The sequence below is a fragment of the Pogoniulus pusillus genome, chromosome 25 (assembly GCF_015220805.1).
Source record: "Pogoniulus pusillus isolate bPogPus1 chromosome 25, bPogPus1.pri, whole genome shotgun sequence".
Classification (NCBI taxonomy): Eukaryota; Metazoa; Chordata; class Aves; order Piciformes; family Lybiidae; genus Pogoniulus; species Pogoniulus pusillus.
Genome location: NC_087288.1, coordinates 5,243,574 through 5,265,783, shown reverse-complemented (window position 1 = coordinate 5,265,783; position 22,210 = coordinate 5,243,574). Strand labels below are relative to the sequence as shown.

The 22,210-nt window shown below is 40.7% G+C and overlaps 1 protein-coding gene across 8 annotated transcripts in view; it reads left to right on the top strand.

The window, feature by feature from the left end:
- PHIP (pleckstrin homology domain interacting protein) overlaps nt 1-22,210 on the top strand; it is a 105,100-nt gene that overhangs the window by 18,231 nt on the left and 64,659 nt on the right. For 5 of the 8 annotated variants that reach the window (XR_010306997.1, XM_064164246.1, XM_064164245.1 and 2 more), the window contains 8 exons: nt 9,201-9,422; nt 10,074-10,174; nt 16,097-16,167; nt 16,982-17,082; nt 17,203-17,243; nt 18,376-18,474; nt 20,124-20,277; nt 21,182-21,316. Coding sequence is in view for 7 of the 8 variants with exons in the window: in XM_064164246.1 (XP_064020316.1) it covers nt 9,201-9,422; nt 10,074-10,174; nt 16,097-16,167; nt 16,982-17,082; nt 17,203-17,243; nt 18,376-18,474; nt 20,124-20,277; nt 21,182-21,316 (924 nt within the window). In the remaining variant the exon portion in view is untranslated. The other 3 variants (XM_064164249.1, XM_064164251.1, XM_064164252.1) reach the window with 3 other exon arrangements.

Here is a 22,210-nt window from a genome sequence, read left to right as displayed (position 1 = left end):
AAGAGCAGATAAATGCTTTACTATTGTTGCTCACTTAATATGCTTTTTAATGACTGTGCTGCTTTGTGTGTTCAAGTAGTTTTGGCACACCGTTATGAACACAGGGGTAACAAGGTGAGAAATGAATAACAATATATTATTTATTAATTTGACCCCACCTCCCACACAACTTGATAGAAAAGATATAAAGGTTTTAAAAGTTCAGTATTCAGGTGAGATTATCTTCACAATAGGAATGGTTACAAATAGTTTGAGAATAGTATTTGGAAAAATGAATCCAAAAGCAGTAAGTATTGCCTCACCAGCAGAAGGAAGGAAGTTCCTAGAGACTTTAGGAACATATCAGTTACTCGTGATGCTGCTTGCCAATTGTGGGAATTTCTCTTTTTGTCTCTTCATTGGAAAATCCTCCTGAACTGCTGTGTCTTACAATTCATGTGTGTGGTGGGCAAAAACCCAAGACAGAAGAGCTTGTGCTCTGCAGCTCACCTGTTTTATCAAACTGGCTAATTTTCGTCCTATGTTACCATAAAGCATGTCCCAAAAGCCGAAACAAAAGGTCAGAAACCAATAACTATCAGTTCTCTACCTAAACATGCCCAGACTCGCCCCAGCGTGGGGGGTCTGTGCCTGGCACATGGCTTAGGAGAAGGTTTCTTGTGACTCCACAGGCCTGGAATGGGGAGGAATTTCACTGGCTTCCTTCATCCCTGATTCTCAGTTTCCCCACATCCTGTCTTCACGGGGGCCAGGGAGGGCAATTTTATATGTACTGCCACACATACATATCTTAAGGCTGGATATGATTGCTGATCTGTGTCGTTCAGTCAGAAAACTTGGGTCTGTTGATGGAACAGAATTACCCTGTGTAGACTTGTTTTCTCTAACAAAAACACAGACCTTCACCACAAAATTCAATTAGGAAGTCAGAGAGGACAATCAATATGAAATTAAAGATTATTTTTTTTCTTTCCTGGAACTTTTGTTAAAGCGTGACTGTCAAGCTTAGCCAAGCAAGCAGGCAACAGTAGGCAGAAATACAATGGCAGGGTACATACCATGTTTACCTGCTCATCTCTTTGTATCGGTGTAGCTCAAGGCTAATGGGCCTTTGGACACAGAATAGCCAATCAGAACGACACTTAGCCAAGCTTGACCGTGTTAGGTGAAGCCATAGGCTTGCTTTACCCAAATCTGGGAAAAGAATACACCTTGCACAAGGCAGGTACCTTGTTTACCACAGGAGCAAAACAAGTCTGGGGAGACCACAGTCTTTAGACTCAGTGGCTCCAGGGTCTTTGTCCTCTTTCCCGTGGTTGATTCTTCCCACAGCAGAAGGAGGGAGAGCGGCAAGCCAGGACATGTATAAGCCTATTTTGGCCTATCAGGCCTACCATGACAGTAGCATCTCTGGGATAAGAGATTTAAGAAAGGGAAAACAGCAGCTGGTGAGAGGAGTGAAAATATGTGAGAAAATGTGAGAAAAATTGCAAAGTCAGTGAAGGAGGAGGTGCTCCAAGTGCTGGAGCAGAGATTCCACTGCAGTCTGTGGCGAAGACCCTGGTGTGAAGCAAGCTGTTTCTCAGACCCCACGCTAGAGCAGGTGAATGCCTGGAAGAGAGTGTGACCCTCTGAGAAGTCCATGCTGGAACATGCTTCTGGCAAGACCTGTGGACCCATGAAGAGAGAGAAGACTCTGCTGGAGCAGGTTGCTGGCAGGATTTGTACACCAGTGTGGGTCCTCCTCTGGGTCAGTCTGTTCCCAAAGTACTACACCCCGTGGAAGGGACTCACTTTGGACTGTCTCCCATGGGAGCAGTCTCGTGCTGGAGCAGGGGAAGAGTGCAAATAGGACGGAAACTACATGTGATGAACTGACCACCACCCCAATTCACTGTCCTCCTGTGCTGCTGCAGGGGAGGAGGTAGTGACATCGGGAGTGAAGCTGAGTTCAGGAAGAAGAGAGGGAGGGAAGGATATGAGGAAGGTGTTTCAAGATTTAGTTTTTATTTTTATTGTTATCCTACTCTAATTCAATTTGTAATAAATTAAACTAAATATTCCCCAAGTTTAGTCTGTTTTCTGTAATTGGTGAATGATCTCTCCCTATCCTTATTTAATGTTTAACTCTCCCCTGTCCAACTCAGGAGAGGAGTAATAGAACAGCTTTGGCAGGCACCTGGCATCCTATGCAGTGACTATTTCTATTTGTATTCCTGTATGGATTTCAGAAAGATTGCTGAAGATCAATCTTTAACCTGGTGTTGTTTTCCTAAACATACCAAAATACTAATATATAAACTGTCATGTTAATTAATTCAATTTTTTTTAATTGACTACAATTAAAGAACCTTTACTTGCAAAGACACCTCTGAAAGACCTATCAGCCATCAGTAAAGAAAACCTAATTGTATTCTAGTCTCTGTATGCGGTATCTGTTGTAAAGCATGGCTTGCAGAACTCCTGCAGGGAAACAGAAATGAGCATTGTCTTCTGGTTCCTGCACTGCTTAACTTTCTGACTGCAAAGAAAGATGGCCACATCCTTTGTCCCCACCTTTATCTTCCTGTCCTGTCTGAGATTACACTTTCCAGGGAATAATAAACAACATTGTGTAATAGTCTGTGTGAGGTTCCCAGCTGAAGATTCATTTGTGCATCTCTTGGCAGTTTTACTTCAGCCCACAAGTCTGTGTAGGGAAGGGAACCACTTTTACTCCATACCTTGGCAACTGTCATTGGTTCTCTGTTGGTGTTGAACTTGTCCGAGGATTCACTATTGACAAATGCTTTTTAATAGACACATAATTTGTAGCAGTTGTAGACAAAACCTTGGAAATGTGAGCTGTGGTGTAAGCCAATGCCCTTGCTGGTAGAACTGCAGCAGTATTTTAAGAGTTGTGAATTGTCCCATTCATTTGGGATAGAATCCCGTGGATTTATTTGAATTCTAATACTGTTAGCATCCCAAGGTGCTATGGAATTTACAAATTAACTTTAGTCTTTGTTTTCATTCTTTCATATTTTTTCCTTCCTTTTTTTTTCTTAAGACAATGACGAAAACAGTGTGATGGTTTGGGAGTTATCTACCCCCCACCCACACTTAAGAAAATCACCTAGGCTAGACTCAGCAGACTGGAAGTCAAAGAATGAAGCTATATTTACAGCTTAGCACAATATACAAGCATTCTTACTGACAGACTGATGAAGTACAGTAGATAAATGGACATGAGATTGAAAATGGCCTATACTCAGAAGTTTGAAGTGTTGTGATTAATGACACCAAATCCAGCTGGAGGCAGTCACAAGGGGTCTGCACAGGGGTTGGTGCTGAGGCCAGTGCTTTTTAATCTTTCCTTTTAAAATTTGGGTGATGGGACAAAGAGTACTTTCATTAAATGTGCAGAAGATAACATAACAGGAATGGTTGATACATCATCCTGGGTGACCTGCTATAGCTGACTCTGCTTGGGGAAGGAGATTGCACTAGACAACTTCCAGAGGTCCCATCCCACCTCAGTGATTCTGTGTCTTGCTGTTCAAATCCACAGACTCTGGTTTTCCCTGTACTATCACTAGCAGTCTGGTAGTTTGTTGCGGAGGGCAGTAATAATTCGTGGCCGAGTCGAGAATTTATCAAAAATAGATATTTTTTATTTTTACAAAACCCGCCCCCACAACTATATATACAAAGATTAATTTCGTTTGATAAACAGGTTCAGTTGCATGAGAATTCTACGAGGATACCATTAATAATCTGACTATATATATTTGGAAGTCAGTTTTTGGAAAAGGAGTCTGCTATTAATTAATAGCGGTTTCTTACTAAATTAAGCTAAGCCAAATAACTCACTCAGGCTGGCTCGTGCAGTCGGTCTTCCTCCTCCAGCGGCTACAGGAGTCGTTAAGGGTCGTTAAGGGTCGTTAGGCAGACAAAGGTGTGCCTAACACCAAAGCAAGTCCTTTATCTCTCTGCAGTCCAGGCACAGGAGAGTGAGCGAACTCGTCCAGGCACAGGCAAAATCCAAAAGCGGGAACCCCAAAGGCGGGAAGACCCCCAATATTTATACCCTTCGCTAGACAAAGGGCAGAGTTACCACACTTTAGGCGCGAAAGCGCACGGCCAATCCCAGCCTGGCTCCAGCGCGGGAACTCACGGGGCAGTCCCCGCCCCCTTCACGGCTGCAGGGCAGGCGAGGGGGGGGGAAACCAGGCGGCTTTTCCCCTTCCCCCCCGAAGTCCGGGCAGGAGAGGAATTTAGGGGTACAGGACTCCAGGACATCCCACCCCGGTGGTAATGAGCATCTTTGTCTAGAACTTGAGTGAGAGGTGATCCCCCTTCAATTTAGGAACCTATTAATATATATATATGGCTTAGCCTTTTCCAACATTAACAATACATTAATCGCCCCAACAATATTTAACAATACTTAACAAGGCTTAACAATAGCCCAAACAGTATTAAATAAAGCTACACAGTCAATTTGAAGATTGCTCTGTTCCTGGTAGAGCAACCAAGTTCATGGCAGAGCCTTAGATGCTCTGAGTCCATGGCTGGAGGTCACAGTCCGTGGGTCCGGATGCCATCATCCACTGGCCACCCCGGTGATATGACTCCGTCTCTCGTGTAGCTGGTTCTCCTTTTCCCAGGTGCTGGTCAGGTGGTCAGGAACTGGTCCTCTGCCTCGACCTTAACCTGTAAGGAGACAAAATCTGCCTCGGCCTATAAAGGCCAGGCTTGACAATTAATAATTGGGGACGATCCACCGTGCACTGATCCGGTGGCCTTTTGTACTGGGGCAGGTGGTCAGTGACCACGTGGCTCACCTAGGCAGCAGGTCTTTATTCTGGGGGCTTCTGTAGCTCTCCCCGTGACTGCTGACCATTAAAAGCTGCCGAGCCACTATTACGGTAATTCAGTGTTTTGCCTCCCGTGTGGGAGACGAGAAAGGGTTAACCTTTCTGTCTGGGGACGAGCTGCAGTTCCCAGCGGGGGGGCTGCCGCTTCTGGGCGAGCCGCTGCCGCTGGCCCTGGCGCGGCTGCCTCTGGATTTTGCAGCCGATTTCTGAAGGCACCGCACTAGATCCTTCAGCTGCCAGTCTGCCAGCTGCCTTAAAACAGTTTTTGGTACCCCTAAAGTCAGGGCTTGTCTATACCAACTGTTCTTTCCTCTGGGTCTCCAGTCACTCTGTGGGTCTCTGCCCCTTCCCCTCGGGGAGAAGCCTGAAGGACCGGTCCCCCTGGGGGGGCAGTCCTGCACTGGCCGGACCTGCCTGCGCAGAGTCCTGGGATTTTCTGGGGGAGAAGCACGAGACTGTCTCTCCCCAGCCCCTTTTCCTTCAGGAGACCCAAACCCAAACTGCAGCCCGTGGGCATTCAAGTCAGTTAACAGTTCAGCCCAAGTCATTACGTGCTCTTTAGCACCATCGTTCTCTGCATTTTCTCCAAGCACACGTTCAATTTTCTCAACATTCTTCATTAGTTGGATTTGCAGAGTTGCTGGCAAACCCTTCATAATAGGGTGCAGTCTCTCCGGGTCCACAGGGGCATAAAATGGGCAATCATAATGTCCCTTATCATAGATAGCCTGGACACAGGCAAGTCTGCGGAGAGCAGTGATGAGCTCAGAGGAGCTGGTGACCTTTAGTTCCGTCGGCTCCCCCCGGTAGGCTGGACGGACACTGCTTGCCCAGTAGGCTATCCGGGCGGTGAGGCTGTGTGTCCCCTCGGGTTCACGTGTCAGGAACACATCGTCCCCCCAGTCTCCAGCAGCTTCCTGCGAGTCTAGAAGGACCCGGTCCCCACCGGCTCGGGACACTCGATACACATAGTCAGCGACTGAGTCCCCAGGATCTCTCGCGTATTTGACTTGTAAGTCACTGAGCTGTGCATCTGTAAACTGCTTTTTGATCACGGAGGTCCCTGCAGCGCCTTTCCTGCCCTTCACGGACTCAATTCTTATCACAGGCAACACGTGCCTCTGCACCGCGGCGCCCTCCTCACCGGAGCTCTCTTCACCGCTAGCTACGGGAGAGTCCGGTCGGGACCTGCGCTTTCTGCGTGGCTTTGAGGCTTTCTGCCGCGCAGAGGCATGTGCAGAGGAATTCTCTGAGTCTCTGGCAGAGTCTTTTGTGCCTGGTTTCGGGGAACTTCTCTCCCCCGAAGAGCCCCTCGGGGCATTCTCTGCCTTTCTCCCCGATTCCCGCGAATCACTCCATTCAAATTCAGACACGGAGACCGAAGAGGTGGTGTCTGCAGGCGTTACAAGCCTTTCTTTCATCCGGGCAGTCAGTGCCGCGGTCAGGCTCTTTGTCTGCGCCAGCATGCTTTCCCAGATACTTTGGCATTTAGCTTTTTCGGCTAATAAATCCTTTTCCAAGGCCTGAATTCTTTTTTCATAATTTTCAAATTCGGCCAGAGTCTGGGTCACGACTGACCCCAGAACAACAGAGAAATGCTCCGTTGGAGACTCAGAAATCACAGGGTCTGAGCGCTCAGCTAATTTCTCCAGGATTTTCTCCGGATTTTTACAATTTTTCTGAGCCCAAATTAAATCAAGACCTGTGATTAGGCATCCCTTTTCTTGTAGAAATTCTATGATTGAACTACCCAGCATACACTGCGCCATAATGTTGCGGAGGGCAGTAATAATTCGTGGCCGAGTCGAGAATTTATCAAAAATAGATATTTTTTATTTTTACAAAACCCGCCCCCACAACTATATATACAAAGATTAATTTCGTTTGATAAACAGGTTCAGTTGCATGAGAATTCTACGAGGATACCATTAATAATCTGACTATATATATTTGGAAGTCAGTTTTTGGAAAAGGAGTCTGCTATTAATTAATAGCGGTTTCTTACTAAATTAAGCTAAGCCAAATAACTCACTCAGGCTGGCTCGTGCAGTCGGTCTTCCTCCTCCAGCGGCTATAGGAGTCGTTAAGGGTCGTTAAGGGTCGTTAGGCAGACAAAGGTGTGCCTAACACCAAAGCAAGTCCTTTATCTCTCTGCAGTCCAGGCACAGGAGAGTGAGCGAACTCGTCCAGGCACAGGCAAAATCCAAAAGCGGGAACCCCAAAGGCGGGAAGACCCCCAATATTTATACCCTTCGCTAGACAAAGGGCAGAGTTACCACACTTTAGGCGCGAAAGCGCACGGCCAATCCCAGCCTGGCTCCAGCGCGGGAACTCACGGGGCAGTCCCCGCCCCCTTCACGGCTGCAGGGCAGGCGAGGGGGGGGGAAACCAGGCGGCTTTTCCCCTTCCCCCCCGAAGTCCGGGCAGGAGAGGAATTTAGGGGTACAGGACTCCAGGACATAGTTAGGTAAGGAAAAAGTGTGCCACAGGATCTTGGTACAGAAGCTTTATGCATAAGTATAGGCCGTACCACTGGGGTCCTTCCTTATCCAAGAGACAGAAAATGTAATTATTAGCAAGATTCCTTTATTGTCTCTGCCATTCAGGTATATCCATGCAACAGTCCTTCTTGTGACAAAATTTTTTAGAAATAGAAACTGGCTGTTGCTTGCAGTAACTCACCAAGACTGCACAAGGGAGCAGTCCTGGGTTGAGTGTTGAGGTTCAGCATTCAGTGGTGCTCTTCTGTAGTGCTGATTGCCAGGCCTTGGTATGCTTGGAGGACCAAAGAGGAATCTGAAATCATAACTTTCCTGTTTTAGGGAAGAGGAATCTTCCCTTTACTTGTTTAAAATGAGCATGCAATGACATGTAATTTATTTGACAACTTCAGTTGGAGGCTTGGAGGTTTATGCTAAAAATAGAGAGCAGAAGAGTGGGACAAATTGTCTTGTCCACATCTCTCTATTCATGGGTCACCCGTTTTAAGAGTTTGAAAGAAAGAAAAGTCATGTCCTTGGAGTCATGTCTACCTGATTAAAAGTAGAGACATGGCAGCTGGTAAATCAAAATTACCTACCAAGGCACTCAAGAAATCAAACAAACATTAAAGTTTTAAGTTGTCTTGATTTTACAAGTCTGGAGTCCCCTTGCAAAACATTCTGCCGAGTTAAATGCAGGTTAAAGAGTGTACTAAGGACGGACAATATTTGTCAGTTACCAAAGCTCTGATGCTGAAAATTCTATTAGTAGCCTCTACCTGTTTTTTGAGGGTTTTGTTTGTTAGATGCTTGCATTCATTAAATGCTTACCAGTCTTTTAAACATCTGCCTGTTGGTTCCAGTACTTTATTAATAAAAGGCAGATGTTAGCATTGCCCTTCCTTCTTATGTTTCTAAAGAGTAAGTATTAATCTTGTGCAGAGACAGTGTAAGTAGATAAAAGAGAAAAAAAAAAAATGGGTGAAATTTTATAACAGTGCTGTCACGTCATAGCTTACTGCAGCACCTGTGTATATCCAGTAGCAGAGCAGTGCTCTGGGTGTTAAACCTCACATGCAGCTTCTGACTGCCTCTGAACGTAAGCAAATGAATGAAATGCTCACAGCAAATCTCTCAGTATCTCTGTGCAGTGTTCAAATGTCAGTGTCAAGGGAAGTGCAGAGATATTCAGACTTTAAAGAGGTGCAGGAATGCAGTGGAAAATGAAGGGCTGAAATCTGAAGTTTTTGCTGGGACTGTGAATTTTTCATGTACAGGCAAGCAGCTGCTGCAGTCATGTGAGAAAACCAGCAAGCTGTGAGTTAAGTAGGAACCAGATAGATGAAGCCTCTGAAGTTTGTTGACAAACACTGATAATTTAAGCATTTAAAGTGAGCACCAAAGCAGATTAATAGTCCTACAACTTCATGTAACACCTATTTATACAGGCTCACTGTTACTGTGGTAAGGCACAAAGGTCAACTTAGGAAGAAAAAGTGAATATAATGCTAAATGGGAAATGGTACCAATTCACAATTCCTTTTCTTGTTCTGTGTAGATTTCTATTTTCATGTACTGCAACAGCTTCTTCAGTTTGTGCTGGAGTTTTGGGAAAAGTGTCTTACTGAAGAGCATAAATCACTTCCTGCAGAATTCTTGGTCTTTACTGCAAATGCTTTATGTTTTGTGTGTACTGTTGAGAATTAATGTAATCTTAGCTTGTATTTTGAAATCAATGTGGAAAACTTTTACAAGCACAGGGAGGTGGAATATTTATCCATGTATCCTACTAGTTCTGTTTTTCGGTTAGTTAACTGTAACAGCAGTGGTATGGTTGAAATTATTTCTGCCTTACTTCTAGGGCTCAGATGATTGCCTAGTGAAAATCTGGGCAACAGATGATGGAAGGTTGCTGGCTACACTGAGAGGACATGCAGCTGAAATATCTGATATGGCAGTGAACTATGAAAACACCATGATAGCTGCTGGAAGCTGTGATAAAATGATCAGAGTTTGGTGCCTCCGAACTTGTGCACCCTTGGCAGTTCTGCAGGGTCACAGTGCATCTATAACATCGTTGCAGGTAGGTTTTTGCTTTGCTTACTCACCTGAGCAATAAAATGCATCATTTGACGGAAAAAGGAACCTTTCAAGAATGTTCTATGTGATAAAAATGTGTGCTTGGGCAACTAATCCATGAAGTGAGGAAGGCTTTTCACAAGACTGTGCTATGAAATAGCACGTGGTTATTGCCAAAATGCCTGACTCTTGAAAAATAATCCTTGTTCCAAATTGCATGAGACATGGGCAGTGCTGTTTTGAAGTTTCGTTCCTTTGCAGGCTGTGATTGTGAGTGCAGGTACATTGAGCAAGACCTGCAGCCACCGCTCAATCCTTTGGTTTGTTTTTGTTTAGAGTTCCACGCTATTGCACAACTTGGGCTGTGGGGAGGGAGAACCCAAGAGTGCTTTGGCAAGTAACCCACAAGGGTTGTTCTGAAGGAAGAGAGTGATGCTGAAACAGTATTGCATGTTTAGATACATGACTACGTGGTACAAAATTCATTGCAATTGGTTTTCTTTATGCATGTTTAGATACATGACGTGATTTTTTTTCCTTTTTTTTTGTATGTTGTTGCCTTGTTCTGTGAGAAGTCAGTGGCTTGAGGAATTTAGCCCATCTGGAACAGATTAACAGGACACCTTTTCTTTTTTTTTTTCTTCCCCTCCCCTAGTTCTCTCCACTGTGCAGTGGCTCAAAAAGATACTTATCTTCAACCGGGGCAGATGGAACAATATGCTTTTGGCTGTGGGATGCTGGCACCCTTAAAATAAAGTTAGTTGCTGTTTTATTTGTTTATTTCTTCTGTTTTTGCTTGTGAATAAGAATGATGTACAAGTGTTGGGGAAAAATTTGGCTGATGTAGAACTTGTCACTGACTATTTGACTGTGTGATTGTTGGGTATGATCTGTTTCTGATGTAGCCGTAGCTTGCTTACCTTTTCAGGAATAATTTTGTGGGGTGAAACAAGTGACTCTAAAACCTGTTTTACTCTATCTTTTACTAAAAAATCTTTCTATTTTTTAATAGTAGCAAAAGTTCATGTTTTTTGGTTCTGTTCTAATTTGTTAATCCCAAATGAAATGAAAGTTATATTGATAAAATTATTACAGTTTAGACTTGAAAATTCATCTGGGTTAGGAGGCTGTAATGTCCTTAGGTTTTTTTGCTTGTTTTTAACTTATTTGCATTACCTTTTCATAGTTGCTCTTGACTGGAGTATGGCAAGAGGCAGAATTTTGGGGCAGTTTTGTATTGGTGGCTGAAGCTGAGCCTGAAGCTTCTGCCTTCTATCTGTAAGATATTAAAAATATGGTCAATACCTTCAAATAGAGAGTTTTTTTTTAAATTAACTTGTTCAGTGGCTTTCAAGTGCATTTTGCACCATCTTTTCCTTTATCACAAAGTGTTTCCATCTTGGAAATAGTTGTTTCAGTAATCATTAATGACTTAACTTTGGAGATGGAATGTAGTCTTATGGATGTATTTTCCTGGTAGGCAGATTCTATTTTCTTGTAGTTTTGGCAATTACTGTTAAAAATCTCTTTCTTGCAGTGTGCCAAGGTTATACGAGGCTTGTAGGCACATTTAACTGGGTACATTTGCCTAGGCACTTATCTGGCTGTCTAGATCTTAACTATGTTGATTTCTCTGGGTGATCTGGTTCTTTTTTCATAGTGTAGATGAAGCTGCTTTCCAGGCTGTTAAACTTCTGCTGCCTGGTACACACTGTAATCAAAGCAAGAATCTTCTTACTGATGAGAGAAGTAGATGACTTAATACTTGCATGAGTAAAGGAGAGGAGTTGCCACCACATTGTTTTCCTTAAGGCTCTAACATCTGAAATATTGTTGATGAGATCATAATCTGCTTGGTTTGTAAACCTTAGATCCCACAAGTTTCTCTCATTTTTTTCCTTTTTTCTCCTTATTCCTAAATAATTTGAGTTTATGGAATTGAATTTTGAAAGAAATTATGTCATTAGAGACTAGCAGAATCTGTGATACCTAAGTGGATTATACACTATGAACTGGGAGCTGAGTGTTTAGGAATCGTAGATGTTTGAATGAATCATGGATTTGGATGAGATTTATCTTGAGGTAAAACTCAGGGAGCAAGAAAACTGGCATTGGTTATGGTAGGGGATTCTCAGCTAATTCATTTCCATGGTGACGCATAAATGTGGAATAAAAATTCTCAGTGAGATACACTTTCATTTTATTCCCGTTAATATTTACTTTCTCAGTAATGCTTTCTTGTGTAAGTAGTCACAGCAGATGTGATCAGACAGAGGCAGAGAGAAAACAGATTAGTTCAGCTGTCTTGTGCAGCACATCAAGGAAGTGGTCTGGTAAACCAAGTCATGCTGGTGATTCATGTTGCTTAACGACAGAGTGCAGACTAAATTCTAAGACTGGAATTTGTACCAATATTGGATCTGCTTCCAGAAACATGGCAGGTTTCTTCCACATCTATCCAGTAATATACTGGAGCAAAACATGTGGCAGAAATATAACAGCATCAAAGGGAAGTAAGATTCCTGTTAACCTTTTTTCCATAAAGCTCTTTGTGAGGTTATTTTTTTTAAAGACACATGATAGGCCACCTGGAAGAAAGAATGACTTATGGGGTGAGAAGTTTGTACTGCTTTTTATCACTCTAGTAAAAAATACAGTCTTGCTTCCGTTCAATATCTGTAAAGAGGAAAGATGGCAGAGAAAATAAGATCTCTTGCCACAGTTATGCAGTTATTGCTGCCCTGTGTCTCAGTTCCAGCACCACTCCCATTCTAGGAGGGACAAAGGGGAACTTCAAAGCAAGACAAAAAGACCTGAGTAGTACAGGTGAAGGCTGCTGTTTCTTGCTTAAGGCAGAACTTGTTTTCATGCTCTTCCTGAGCTTGGCTTCAGCCTGTCCTTTAACAGAACAATTACTATCAGTGATGAAAGTATGTTATTTAATTGTGCAGTACTTCAAATAGGGACTGGTTGTGAAGTCTGCAAATTTCAACTGCTCAAAATAAAATTAAATATAGATATATATATACACACACACACACTACGCTTCCTGGTTTTTATACTTAACACTACTTGAATCATCTGGCAGTGACCTAAGATTATGAGCTGTCGGGCAGCCTCATGATGATCATGTGGTTGATTGTACTTTCAAGATGATTGACAGCACGAGCAGTACTTTGCTGAACTTTCTTGTGAAATATGGGAAAGGCTATGTTTGGATAAACTGCTGTGTTCACTGTGCTCTTAAATTAATAATAGGCAGTTTTGTTCTTAGCTACACTGAAAACTGTTTTAGTGAGACCCAGCTTGGAAAGTTAAGTCTGTTGGATTTGTGCCCTGTCTTTAACAGAAAATGAATCTTGAGTTCCTTTTGGGAAGGACTCCCTCTGAAGGGAGTTTTCCCCTGGTAGTTTCTTTGGGAGATGAGGAAACTCAAAATTCTTCTTTGTTGCCTACATGTAAATCAAAATGCTATGGAACAATTTTGTCTCAACAGATCATGAAAAGGTAGAAGCTCTCTACCTGGAAAATTGTGTTTGCCATTAAAATGGACTTTGACATACGTTAAGCTTTCTAATGTCTAGTGCCCTAACCCAGTTCTGTTTCTATTTGGTTTTGTTGTTTTGATTTGTTTTTAAAGTCTCTGCAAATATTTGGTTTGTTTCATTCTTAGATCACAAAAATCCATCTATTTAAATTTGCCAACAGCTCTACTGCAGTTAGTATCTCTTAAATTAGAGACCTCTCATGTTTTCTCTCAATTTTTTGATAACCTTGTTAATTGAGGCACGTTCAGTATCTAGGTCACACGTATGGCCCAGACAGGAGGTGATAGAGCTCTGTTTTGATAAATTACAAAAGGACACATTGCAGTAGATTTGGTGCCATAGGATGAAGCACAAGACATTGCCACAGCTGACCACAAGATTCTCATGTTGTTCAGAGGAGGGTGATCAGCCCTATTATTTGTGCTTCTGTGACTAGTGTAGGTGTGTGTTCTTCAGTATTAAGAAAGCGTCCTGCGTGCTCCTCTTCTTTCAGTGGGGAGATTTGTAACCAGGCAGTTCTCATGTATGTCTGAAAGCAGTAGTATTCCAGGTAGATTAATTAGGTTTCCAAATAGAGAAACAGTAAGCTTGGTTGTTGTTGTATATAAGGTTGGATCATGGCTCAAAGGTGTTGGGAAAATAATTAAAAATGTAGGTAATCATGACTTTCTCTGGTTGGTAGTAGAAAGAGTCAAGAGTCAGATGCTGTATCAGTTGATAACAGGGATAAGAAAGAAAAGTAAGCCTCAGGTCATCAGAAACTCAAAGGTAATCTGTTTTAGGTTTAAGTGAGAATTACTATAACTGGTCAGTGCATCAAAATTACTTGCACTGCAGAATATTTTGAGTACTTGTCCTCTCTTGAGAAAGATGCTGAGTTTTCTTGTTATTCTGCCACCTGCTTGGAGCACAATTTTCCAGTGTTAGTCTGTTACTGCCAGACCATATGAACACGGCAGCAGAAGTGTCTCACAGATTTGGATAGAGGAACTTTCTATACTGCTTTTCTTCTATTTCCCCCTCCTAATTTTAAAAAGAGAGGGGGGAAAAAAGCTTAGGAAGAGAACAGTGCTGATGATTTTGACATTCCTGTTCTGGACAATTTCTCATCAGTGTGGTGGGATGCTTCCCATCTGCTTCCTTAAGCAGAAGGCCGTTCTCATTGAAGGGGCTGGTGATAATTCAGAACTCAGATATGCTGAACCTTGTTTGTTAGCCTGTGGATGGAGATTTAATTGGGAAAGGCTCTATCACATGTCTTTTTTGCTGGAAAGAAGTCTTGCTTGAGCCACTGTGTGTCCAGAATGAGCATAGTCTCAAGGGCTTGGACTAGGTAACCATTCCTGCACCTTTGCTGCATTTTGAAGATGAATTTGAGCTGTTTATGTGTGAGTGTGTCCCTTAGTTGAGGCACATAGATCAAATTGCTGCTCTACGTGCAGCTTAATTTTTTTTGCCTGCAACCTTTCTCATTTCTTGATTAATGTTGAACTTAATACCAATCTCCTTTAGAAAAATGGTTTACCAGGACTTTCCTAGACCTCTCTGTGAAGTGTTTCTGAAGGCATTTTTATGCATTCGAGCCATTTTACAAATGTTCTCAATACGATTATTAAGTGAAACAATTAGCTTGGTTTCTGTACATCGGAAGAAATGATGCTTTTGTCCCCTTTCCTTTTTCCTAAAAATACTGATTGCCTGGCTCATTTTGCAAAGACATCAATCTGCTCTATTATAAAAAAAAGAATGCCATAATTTTTTGTCTCCTAATGCCTAAAATAACACACATTAGAGAGACATAAGTTGGAGAGTTTAACTTGGTTATCCAAACTGGAACGTAAGTGCTTACTTGCTCTATTTTGCAGCTGTCCTAACTCCAAAGGCAGAGTTCACAAACCACAGTGGAAGAAATCAGCAGCCTATTTATCTATTTACACTTGCTCCAAATTATGTAAGCTGCATATTGAATCATCTGATAGTTCTTTTTATGTTAGTATCTCAGTTAAGAAGGGTTTCGACTGTTCTGTAGAATAGATTTATTCTTTTTTGTCGTGTTTAGTGTATCTTGTGAAGTTTCCTTGTCATTAGTCTGCAGGGAGTTACCTTAAAACTCCTTAGAGGAAAGTTCACAGAAGCAGCAGCCTATGCTGAGTGGACAGTTTGGAGAAAGATTTCTTAAGTGTTATTCCCGGTGTTTGTTACTTTGCATTGTGCATAGACACCACTGAGGTTTTTAAGCTTACTCCTCCTTTGAGAATAGTGATGGCTGATCAGTGGAAAAATGTCTCCAATGCATCTACCTCCAGCTGAAATGAATTATATGGACCATTTTGCTTTAAAAAGACAAAATTTTGGATAAGTTATGAATATGCATTCTTTTATGTTAAACCTTTAGTGATGACACTTGTGGGTGTAATGCTGCTGTTCTCTAGTAAGTTTATTCTTTGAGTGAAGATTGCAGATGGCATACTATACCAGACCACCTACTGATTTGAGGTTGCTGCAGTGCATGAGCAGAATTGAAGCAGTGACTGAAGAGAACCAGACCTGATTTGTTTTGAATTTGGCACTTTAAGAGTACTTGCACTGTCCTGACGTTCTTAGGGCACGCTTTCAAACTAACCCCCAAAGAGCTTAGGTCCTCTGAAGAAACTGGTATATTCTAATACTGTGGAAAAACTCAGAATGTATTTAAATTTATTTTGTATCTTTTTATGAGTGCCAAATTCTGTTTCTCTCTTGCAAAATGAACCACGAGCCAAAGGAGAAGACTAGAGTTCCAGTACATCCAGTGGTTTAAAACTGAGCATCATGGGCAACTGGTTCTAATATCTTCTGTTCTGCTTTGCTGGCAGTGGCTCAAGGAGAGTGTTACCTATAGCAATAGTAGAGGGGAGAGTGGAACAGGATTTACGTTGTTTAGAGAGATACATGGATTACTTAGTCCATCTGGATGTCTTAGTTTCCTAAAGATCAGATCATGAAGCATAGTCACACAATATTGTTTATAGATAGGCAGCCATCTGTTCCTTCATAGTTAATTTTGTCCTTCTGTGAATTATTTCTAAGATATTGACTTATTTTTTGAAGCCCTATTTAAGAAATTATTTAACTGTTTCTTTATTTGTAGTCCGAGGCCAACAAAGTTTACAGAACGTCCTCGTCCTGGAGTCCAAATGATCTGTTCTTCTTTTAGTGCTGGTAAAATACTTCTTTTTCTCTTTTTTCTTTTTCCTCTTTTCTCCTTTGCATCCATAGGCAAAGTCATTGGGAGAGTAATACAGACTACAATACAGTTACCATAGCTTATTTCTTCTTAATAACAGAATTGTGTTAAAAAGTAGCTATTAAAAATCCACACACACTTAAAACAGGAAGTCAGAGTCCATGCCTTAAATCCTGGTGATACAGAACTTATTGCAAACAGTTAAATATTAGACGTTGAAAGCAAACCTTACACGGCTGCAAGTATTTTAAAGCACAATATACACCTTCTTTTTCTTAGAGTGAATCTGAGAGTCAGTTTCATCCAAGATGGTGTTTCTAGGGACTGGAAAACGAAGGTGTTGATTACCAGGTTCTTAGAGTCTGAATTTCATTGAATCCAGAGTTGGCATTTGAAGAATGCAGCATAAATAATTGGATAAAATATCAAAATGGCAGAAACTTCTTTTCAAAAAGTGTGCTGAAGCTTTGATTCCATTCAAATTTTGTTAAGAATGAAGCTTTTAAGGGCTTAGTCATAACTAAATAGCTGTAGTTAGCCGATCTCTCAGATATGTCTGCAGCTGCATGTTTATCTGACAGCAGAGGTGAGCTAATTCAACTCCAGTTAAACTTGTCTGTTTCTGTATTGTGTTTTTACTTAAAGGTCAGTTATAGGCATAGCTGAAATGAGATAGAGCTAAAGTTTAAGGGAATAAATTTAAGTATTTGATGTCACAGCCATTTGATAGTATTGTAACAACATGACATTGCCCTTTTTTCATAAGACTTATCTGTTTGTTTTTCTCAGGTGGAATGTTTTTGGCCACTGGGAGTACAGATCACATCATTAGGGTTTATTTCTTTGGATCAGGTCAGCCAGAGAAGATATCAGAGTTGGAGTTTCATACTGTAAATACTTTTAAAAAATTTACATATGTACTTGATTAAAATAATAATTTGGATGAACTTGGATAATTTGGAATTGTATTTGATTTTTTTCTTTTTCTACTCTTTTTTCTTTATATATAGGACAAAGTTGACAGCATTCAGTTTTCTAATAGTAGTAGCAGGTAAGCACACAAATGATGTATTCAGAGCTATGGGCTGGGGTTACCCTTGAGAGCATTGGTAACATTTCTAGATGCAGTCATTAAAAAAAAATCAATCACTTTGTTTTGTGGTTCATTGAGTAAAACATCTCTATCCTGTTGGATAGAGATTGTTTTAGTTATATTCCTTCTTCAGATCTACAGTTGTGTTTTCATTGTGATCAATGATTAAGGTATTCTGAGTTTGCCGAAAGTCAAGGAATATAAAAGTACTTGAAAGTTCTCTTTCAGAAATGCAAGTATACATATATGTATATAAAAATACCTCCATTTTTAGATATCTAAACATTTCAGCCTTTTTACAGTTGTGTGACTGCTAGGTACAGGAAAACTATCAAACATGCAGTACTCTGCTTTCCTGGCCTAATGTTTTTTAATGTTTCACTTTCAGTTCTGGCTGCAGGATGTGAAACACAGTGGAAAACATACTTCAGTTTATTATGAAGTTTTTGACACTTCATTTAATTGTGATTCTAATGTACACTTTAATTATTATACAAATAGTTGAAAACCAAACTTCACTGTGCTCCACCCATCTCTTTCCCCTCCTCCTACTCCTGCATACCAGAAAGGGAGAAGAAAAAGGTGGGGGAGAAACTGGAGCACTTCTTCAGAAAAAAGCATCATTTTTAACATACATTGCTAGCTTATTTGAAGTAGATCCTGATTTAAGTTGTTCCTGCATTTCTACTTGCTGGTCTCTACTGGCCCTTCAGCTGTTTTTAATCTTCAAGGTTATTCCTTAGCTTTATCTGTCATGATAGGATCAATTTCTTAGAATGTTCATTGGGTTATGGCATCTCTGTGTCAGAGCAGTATCACCACTAAGCATGGTGCACCACAGGTTTAAGTATAGTTAGTTTGGAAGGGGTCAGGATAGGGCAGAGAAACAGGTTGGTAAAAAAATTGAAGTGCTGCAGTGTGGGAAGTGTTTTTCACCTCAAACCAGTTGTACAAGCATTTTGGAACTTTGAACTTCTTACTTATAGCTTCCTTTTTTTTGGGTTCTAAATTCTGAAACTTCAGTTTTGCCATTTGATTTCTGTACAGATCTGCCTTTGATCTCTGAGTAACTTTGCTCTCCTTTTGTTAGATTCGTAAGTGGGAGCCGTGACGGAACAGCACGAATCTGGCAGTTTAAGCGAAGGGAATGGAAAAGCATTTTGTTAGATATGGCTACTCGCCCAGCAGGGTAAGTGATGTACACTGTGCAGCTATCAGATATATGCTTGAAAGCAATTGATACAATTTTGTTGACTTGCTTAGAAAAAGGGAGAGAAAGGAAAATAAAGGCGAGGGAGGACTACTGTAAATAATTATTGCTTAGATGCACAATATGCTTATCTAGCTCTTGCAATTCAGCTGCGGAAGCTAGCATGTCCTGGTAATAGCGCTACTACTGTTTCTATTAGATGAAAGAATAAAAGATACTCAAAATACACTACAAGTCAAATTTATGTAGCTTTTTGCACAGGTATTTATTTCTGGAGCAAGACAAGAGATCAGATATGTCCTTGAGACTGCTTCCATTTTATTAATAAAGAAATTGTGGAATCTGTGTGCTCAGGAAATCAGTATTTGGATTCTTTCATACCACATGCCACAGCAAATAAATCTCTTACTCTGTAAGGGATTCTAATTTCACAAAACATCTGAGAAATTTACAAGTCTTTGTAGTCATGGGAAACTGTGGTACACTACAACAAGCAGCAAAAGAGGCTTGTAGATGGAGAATGACTTAATGGGAATTGTTGCTTACACTTTTTTGCTTTGGCCTGGAAGAGATATTTTCTGACTGACTTATATTAGAAAGATTTATGGATTTAAGAGGTAAATTTCTTTTACCTTAGAGATCATGATGAGTGATTTAAATTCAAAGGCATTTCAGGAGTAATCTTTAGAAAGGTGTCTGGAAAACTATGAGAGGCATGGAAGAGAAGGCTAGAAAAAGCTATAGGTTGGGTGTTTAGGTCAGAGAGTATCTTGCCAGGTTTGAGCAGATGCAACAAAATACGAATATAAAACAGTTGGACAAGAGTGTATAATTTTTTGAGAAGTAATAAACTATGCTTTGAGCACAGACTGAGTTACTCTGCCTTCAAAATGCAGCTTGTAAAGATTCTTAGCTTTAACTGATCCTGGGGAAAATAGAAATGAATTCTTCCACAAGTGCTGAACTTCTTTGTGAAACTGAACTGCTCATTTCAATAAAGTGCCTTTAGCTGAATTTCATTTTGTCCTTTTGACTAGAGGGATAAGTACAGTTCCAAATTTGATATTTTCTGCGCAAGCACAATTTTAGCAAACAAAATGAAATTGCTGCACTGAAAGGAGTGTGTAGAGCTTATAAAACCTCTTGGGATTGCATTGAATCCAGAAAGGAATCTGGCTATAACTGCATTTTCTGTTATTGAGTTGTACAATACATACTGTTGTGTAATGTGTCGTAGTGCTTACTGTATGGAAGATGCTGTATTTTCTCTGCCCACGTGGTGGTAACATGCTGTTGTTGCATTTGGTTGATGTTTTCCCAGAAATGAATGTGCTAGAGAATTCAGTGGTGATTCATCTTAAAACCATGCTTACAGAAATGTAATTTTAGAGTACTCAGATTATACTGCAGATGGCCTAGTGTAGAGGACCCTGCAGTCATTGTTTAAGCATCTACAGTTCTTCTGCGGTTGTATGTGCCACATAATGGGAAACATCTTTCATTTCTCCAGTTGCTTCAAGTAGCAATGCTTCTGTTTGTAATAAATGAAGGAAGATAAAGAAGTGTTTTCACTTAAAATATTTTGCCAAACTAGGATTGCTTTGAAATGTTTCATTGTTTTGTTTTAGACAAAGTTTACAAGGAGTCGAAGATAAAATCACAAAGCTGAAAGTGACCATGGTGGCATGGGACCGCCATGACAATTCTGTTATAACTGCTGTAAATAACATGACTCTGAAAGTCTGGAATTCCTTCACTGGCCAACTCATTCATATTCTGATGGTAAGATATTCCATCTTGGTTTTCTTCAATACTGAATGCAAAATTTGCATATGCATCATCAGAATTCTTCCTTATGTGTTTTATTACTGTCTGAAAACTGCCTTAAATGCTTCCAGATAATTGAAGTGTAATAGCGATGTCTGTCAGCTGCTTGTTGGGAAATAAAGCTTTTGAGTTGTAAATAACCATTGCTGTTCAAGATGTCTGAAACTAATTTTGGCCTTTTTTTTTTCCTAAAGTGCTATCTTGAAGGAGAGAAGGAAACACTTGTTTCTTTTTACCTTTATTTAATGTGACAAATGTTTTGAAATCCTGTTAATGGATCAATTTGCCCTGTTTAAACAGAGACACTTCTGCCATCTTGTCATTTCATGACTGCAAAAAAGTAGACTTTTAATCAAAACAACATTTTTGCTGGTGTCTGATACTTTTTTTAAGTGAGAAAATAGCTAACTCTGGGTAGCCAGATACTCTGCTAGAGATAGAACTTTCTCAGGGAGAGCTTTAAACTTGGATATTAAATTTGGAGATGTTCTTTTAGTTATTTATTTGATTCTTTATGGCTCTCAACTACTTTTCTAATTGCTACTCTGCCTAAACAAATGGAAATCTGTGTAGCATTAAGTTCAAAGATACCGAATGTTGTGGACTCAAGTCTGTTAAAATCATGGTGAAAGTACTCAGGTGAACTTGTGAAGGTGAGATATTTGACATAAGAATTAGAAAGGTAAAATTGAAACTGGAAAGGGTATAGTGCATGCTACAAAGAAAAAGGAAACGAACTTGTGGTCAGAGTAGCTGTTTTTTTGTGGACACTTTCATAGGTTAATGGTGTAGTTGCTACTATTTCTGGTAAGTATTTGAGACAATCCTCTTGTTCATCTTGCTATATCTTTAAATTCAGGGACATGAGGATGAAGTATTTGTACTTGAACCCCATCCATTTGATCCAAGAGTTCTCTTCTCCGCTGGCCACGATGGAAATGTCATCGTTTGGGATTTGGCAAGAGGGGTCAAAATCCGGTCTTACTTCAACATGGTAATTACTGCCCTTTATGTAGATATGCCTTAGCAACCTTTCTAAACTTCTTGCTTTTAGTACGTTCTGATGTAGGCCATCTTGAAGCATGCATTTGTGTTTAGGGCAAGATCCTGCATCCAGTAAAGTCAAGAGAAGTTCCTATTCAGTTTAGTGGGACAAAGATTAAATCTATGAAATGTAAAAAAAAAAGTTGTTTGTTTGGCTGTATTTCACAGTGTCTTTTTTTATGTACTTCATCCACGTGAAATTGGAGTGTTAGTTTACATTGTTAGAGATCATGTGCAAGAGACAGGGTGACAGAGACTCCCCTTTAGTGCTCTGTTTCCTGCCTGGGGAACCAAAGTGGAACTTGGTTTATTTTTGCATTACTGATTCTTAATCTGGCTGAAGCTCTTCAGGAGTCACCTGATCTCGTACAATGTTGTTATATGCTCCTTGGCCCATTGGACTGAATACTGTCAGCCTGTAAGTGTAGAGCTCTTCCATACGCAGGTTTAAATTTGGTCTGGTCTGCACTAAATTAATTCTTCTGGAAGGTGGATGCAGCAGGTATTTCCATCTGTTTCTTGATGGGTATTGGTACATATCTTTTTTCCTCAAAAAGGTAATGATGTATTGTGCAATTCAGACTTTGTCTCCTGGAGAAGATGATGAAAGGTCTGTGAAAGATATGAAGACTCATTTAGGTTGCTGAGAGTAGGCAAAAGGGCTTAATGTATCCTTCAGCCATAGTGGAATGGCAGTCTTGGAAATGGGCATAAAGAGGATAATGTGGAGGAAAGACCTTCCATACATGTACTCAAAAATAAAGGGGGCATTTAGAAATTAAGTCAAGCTAGGAAAGTCACTCTGATCCCAAAGAAAGTTTTTGAGGTGTACAGTATACAGTAC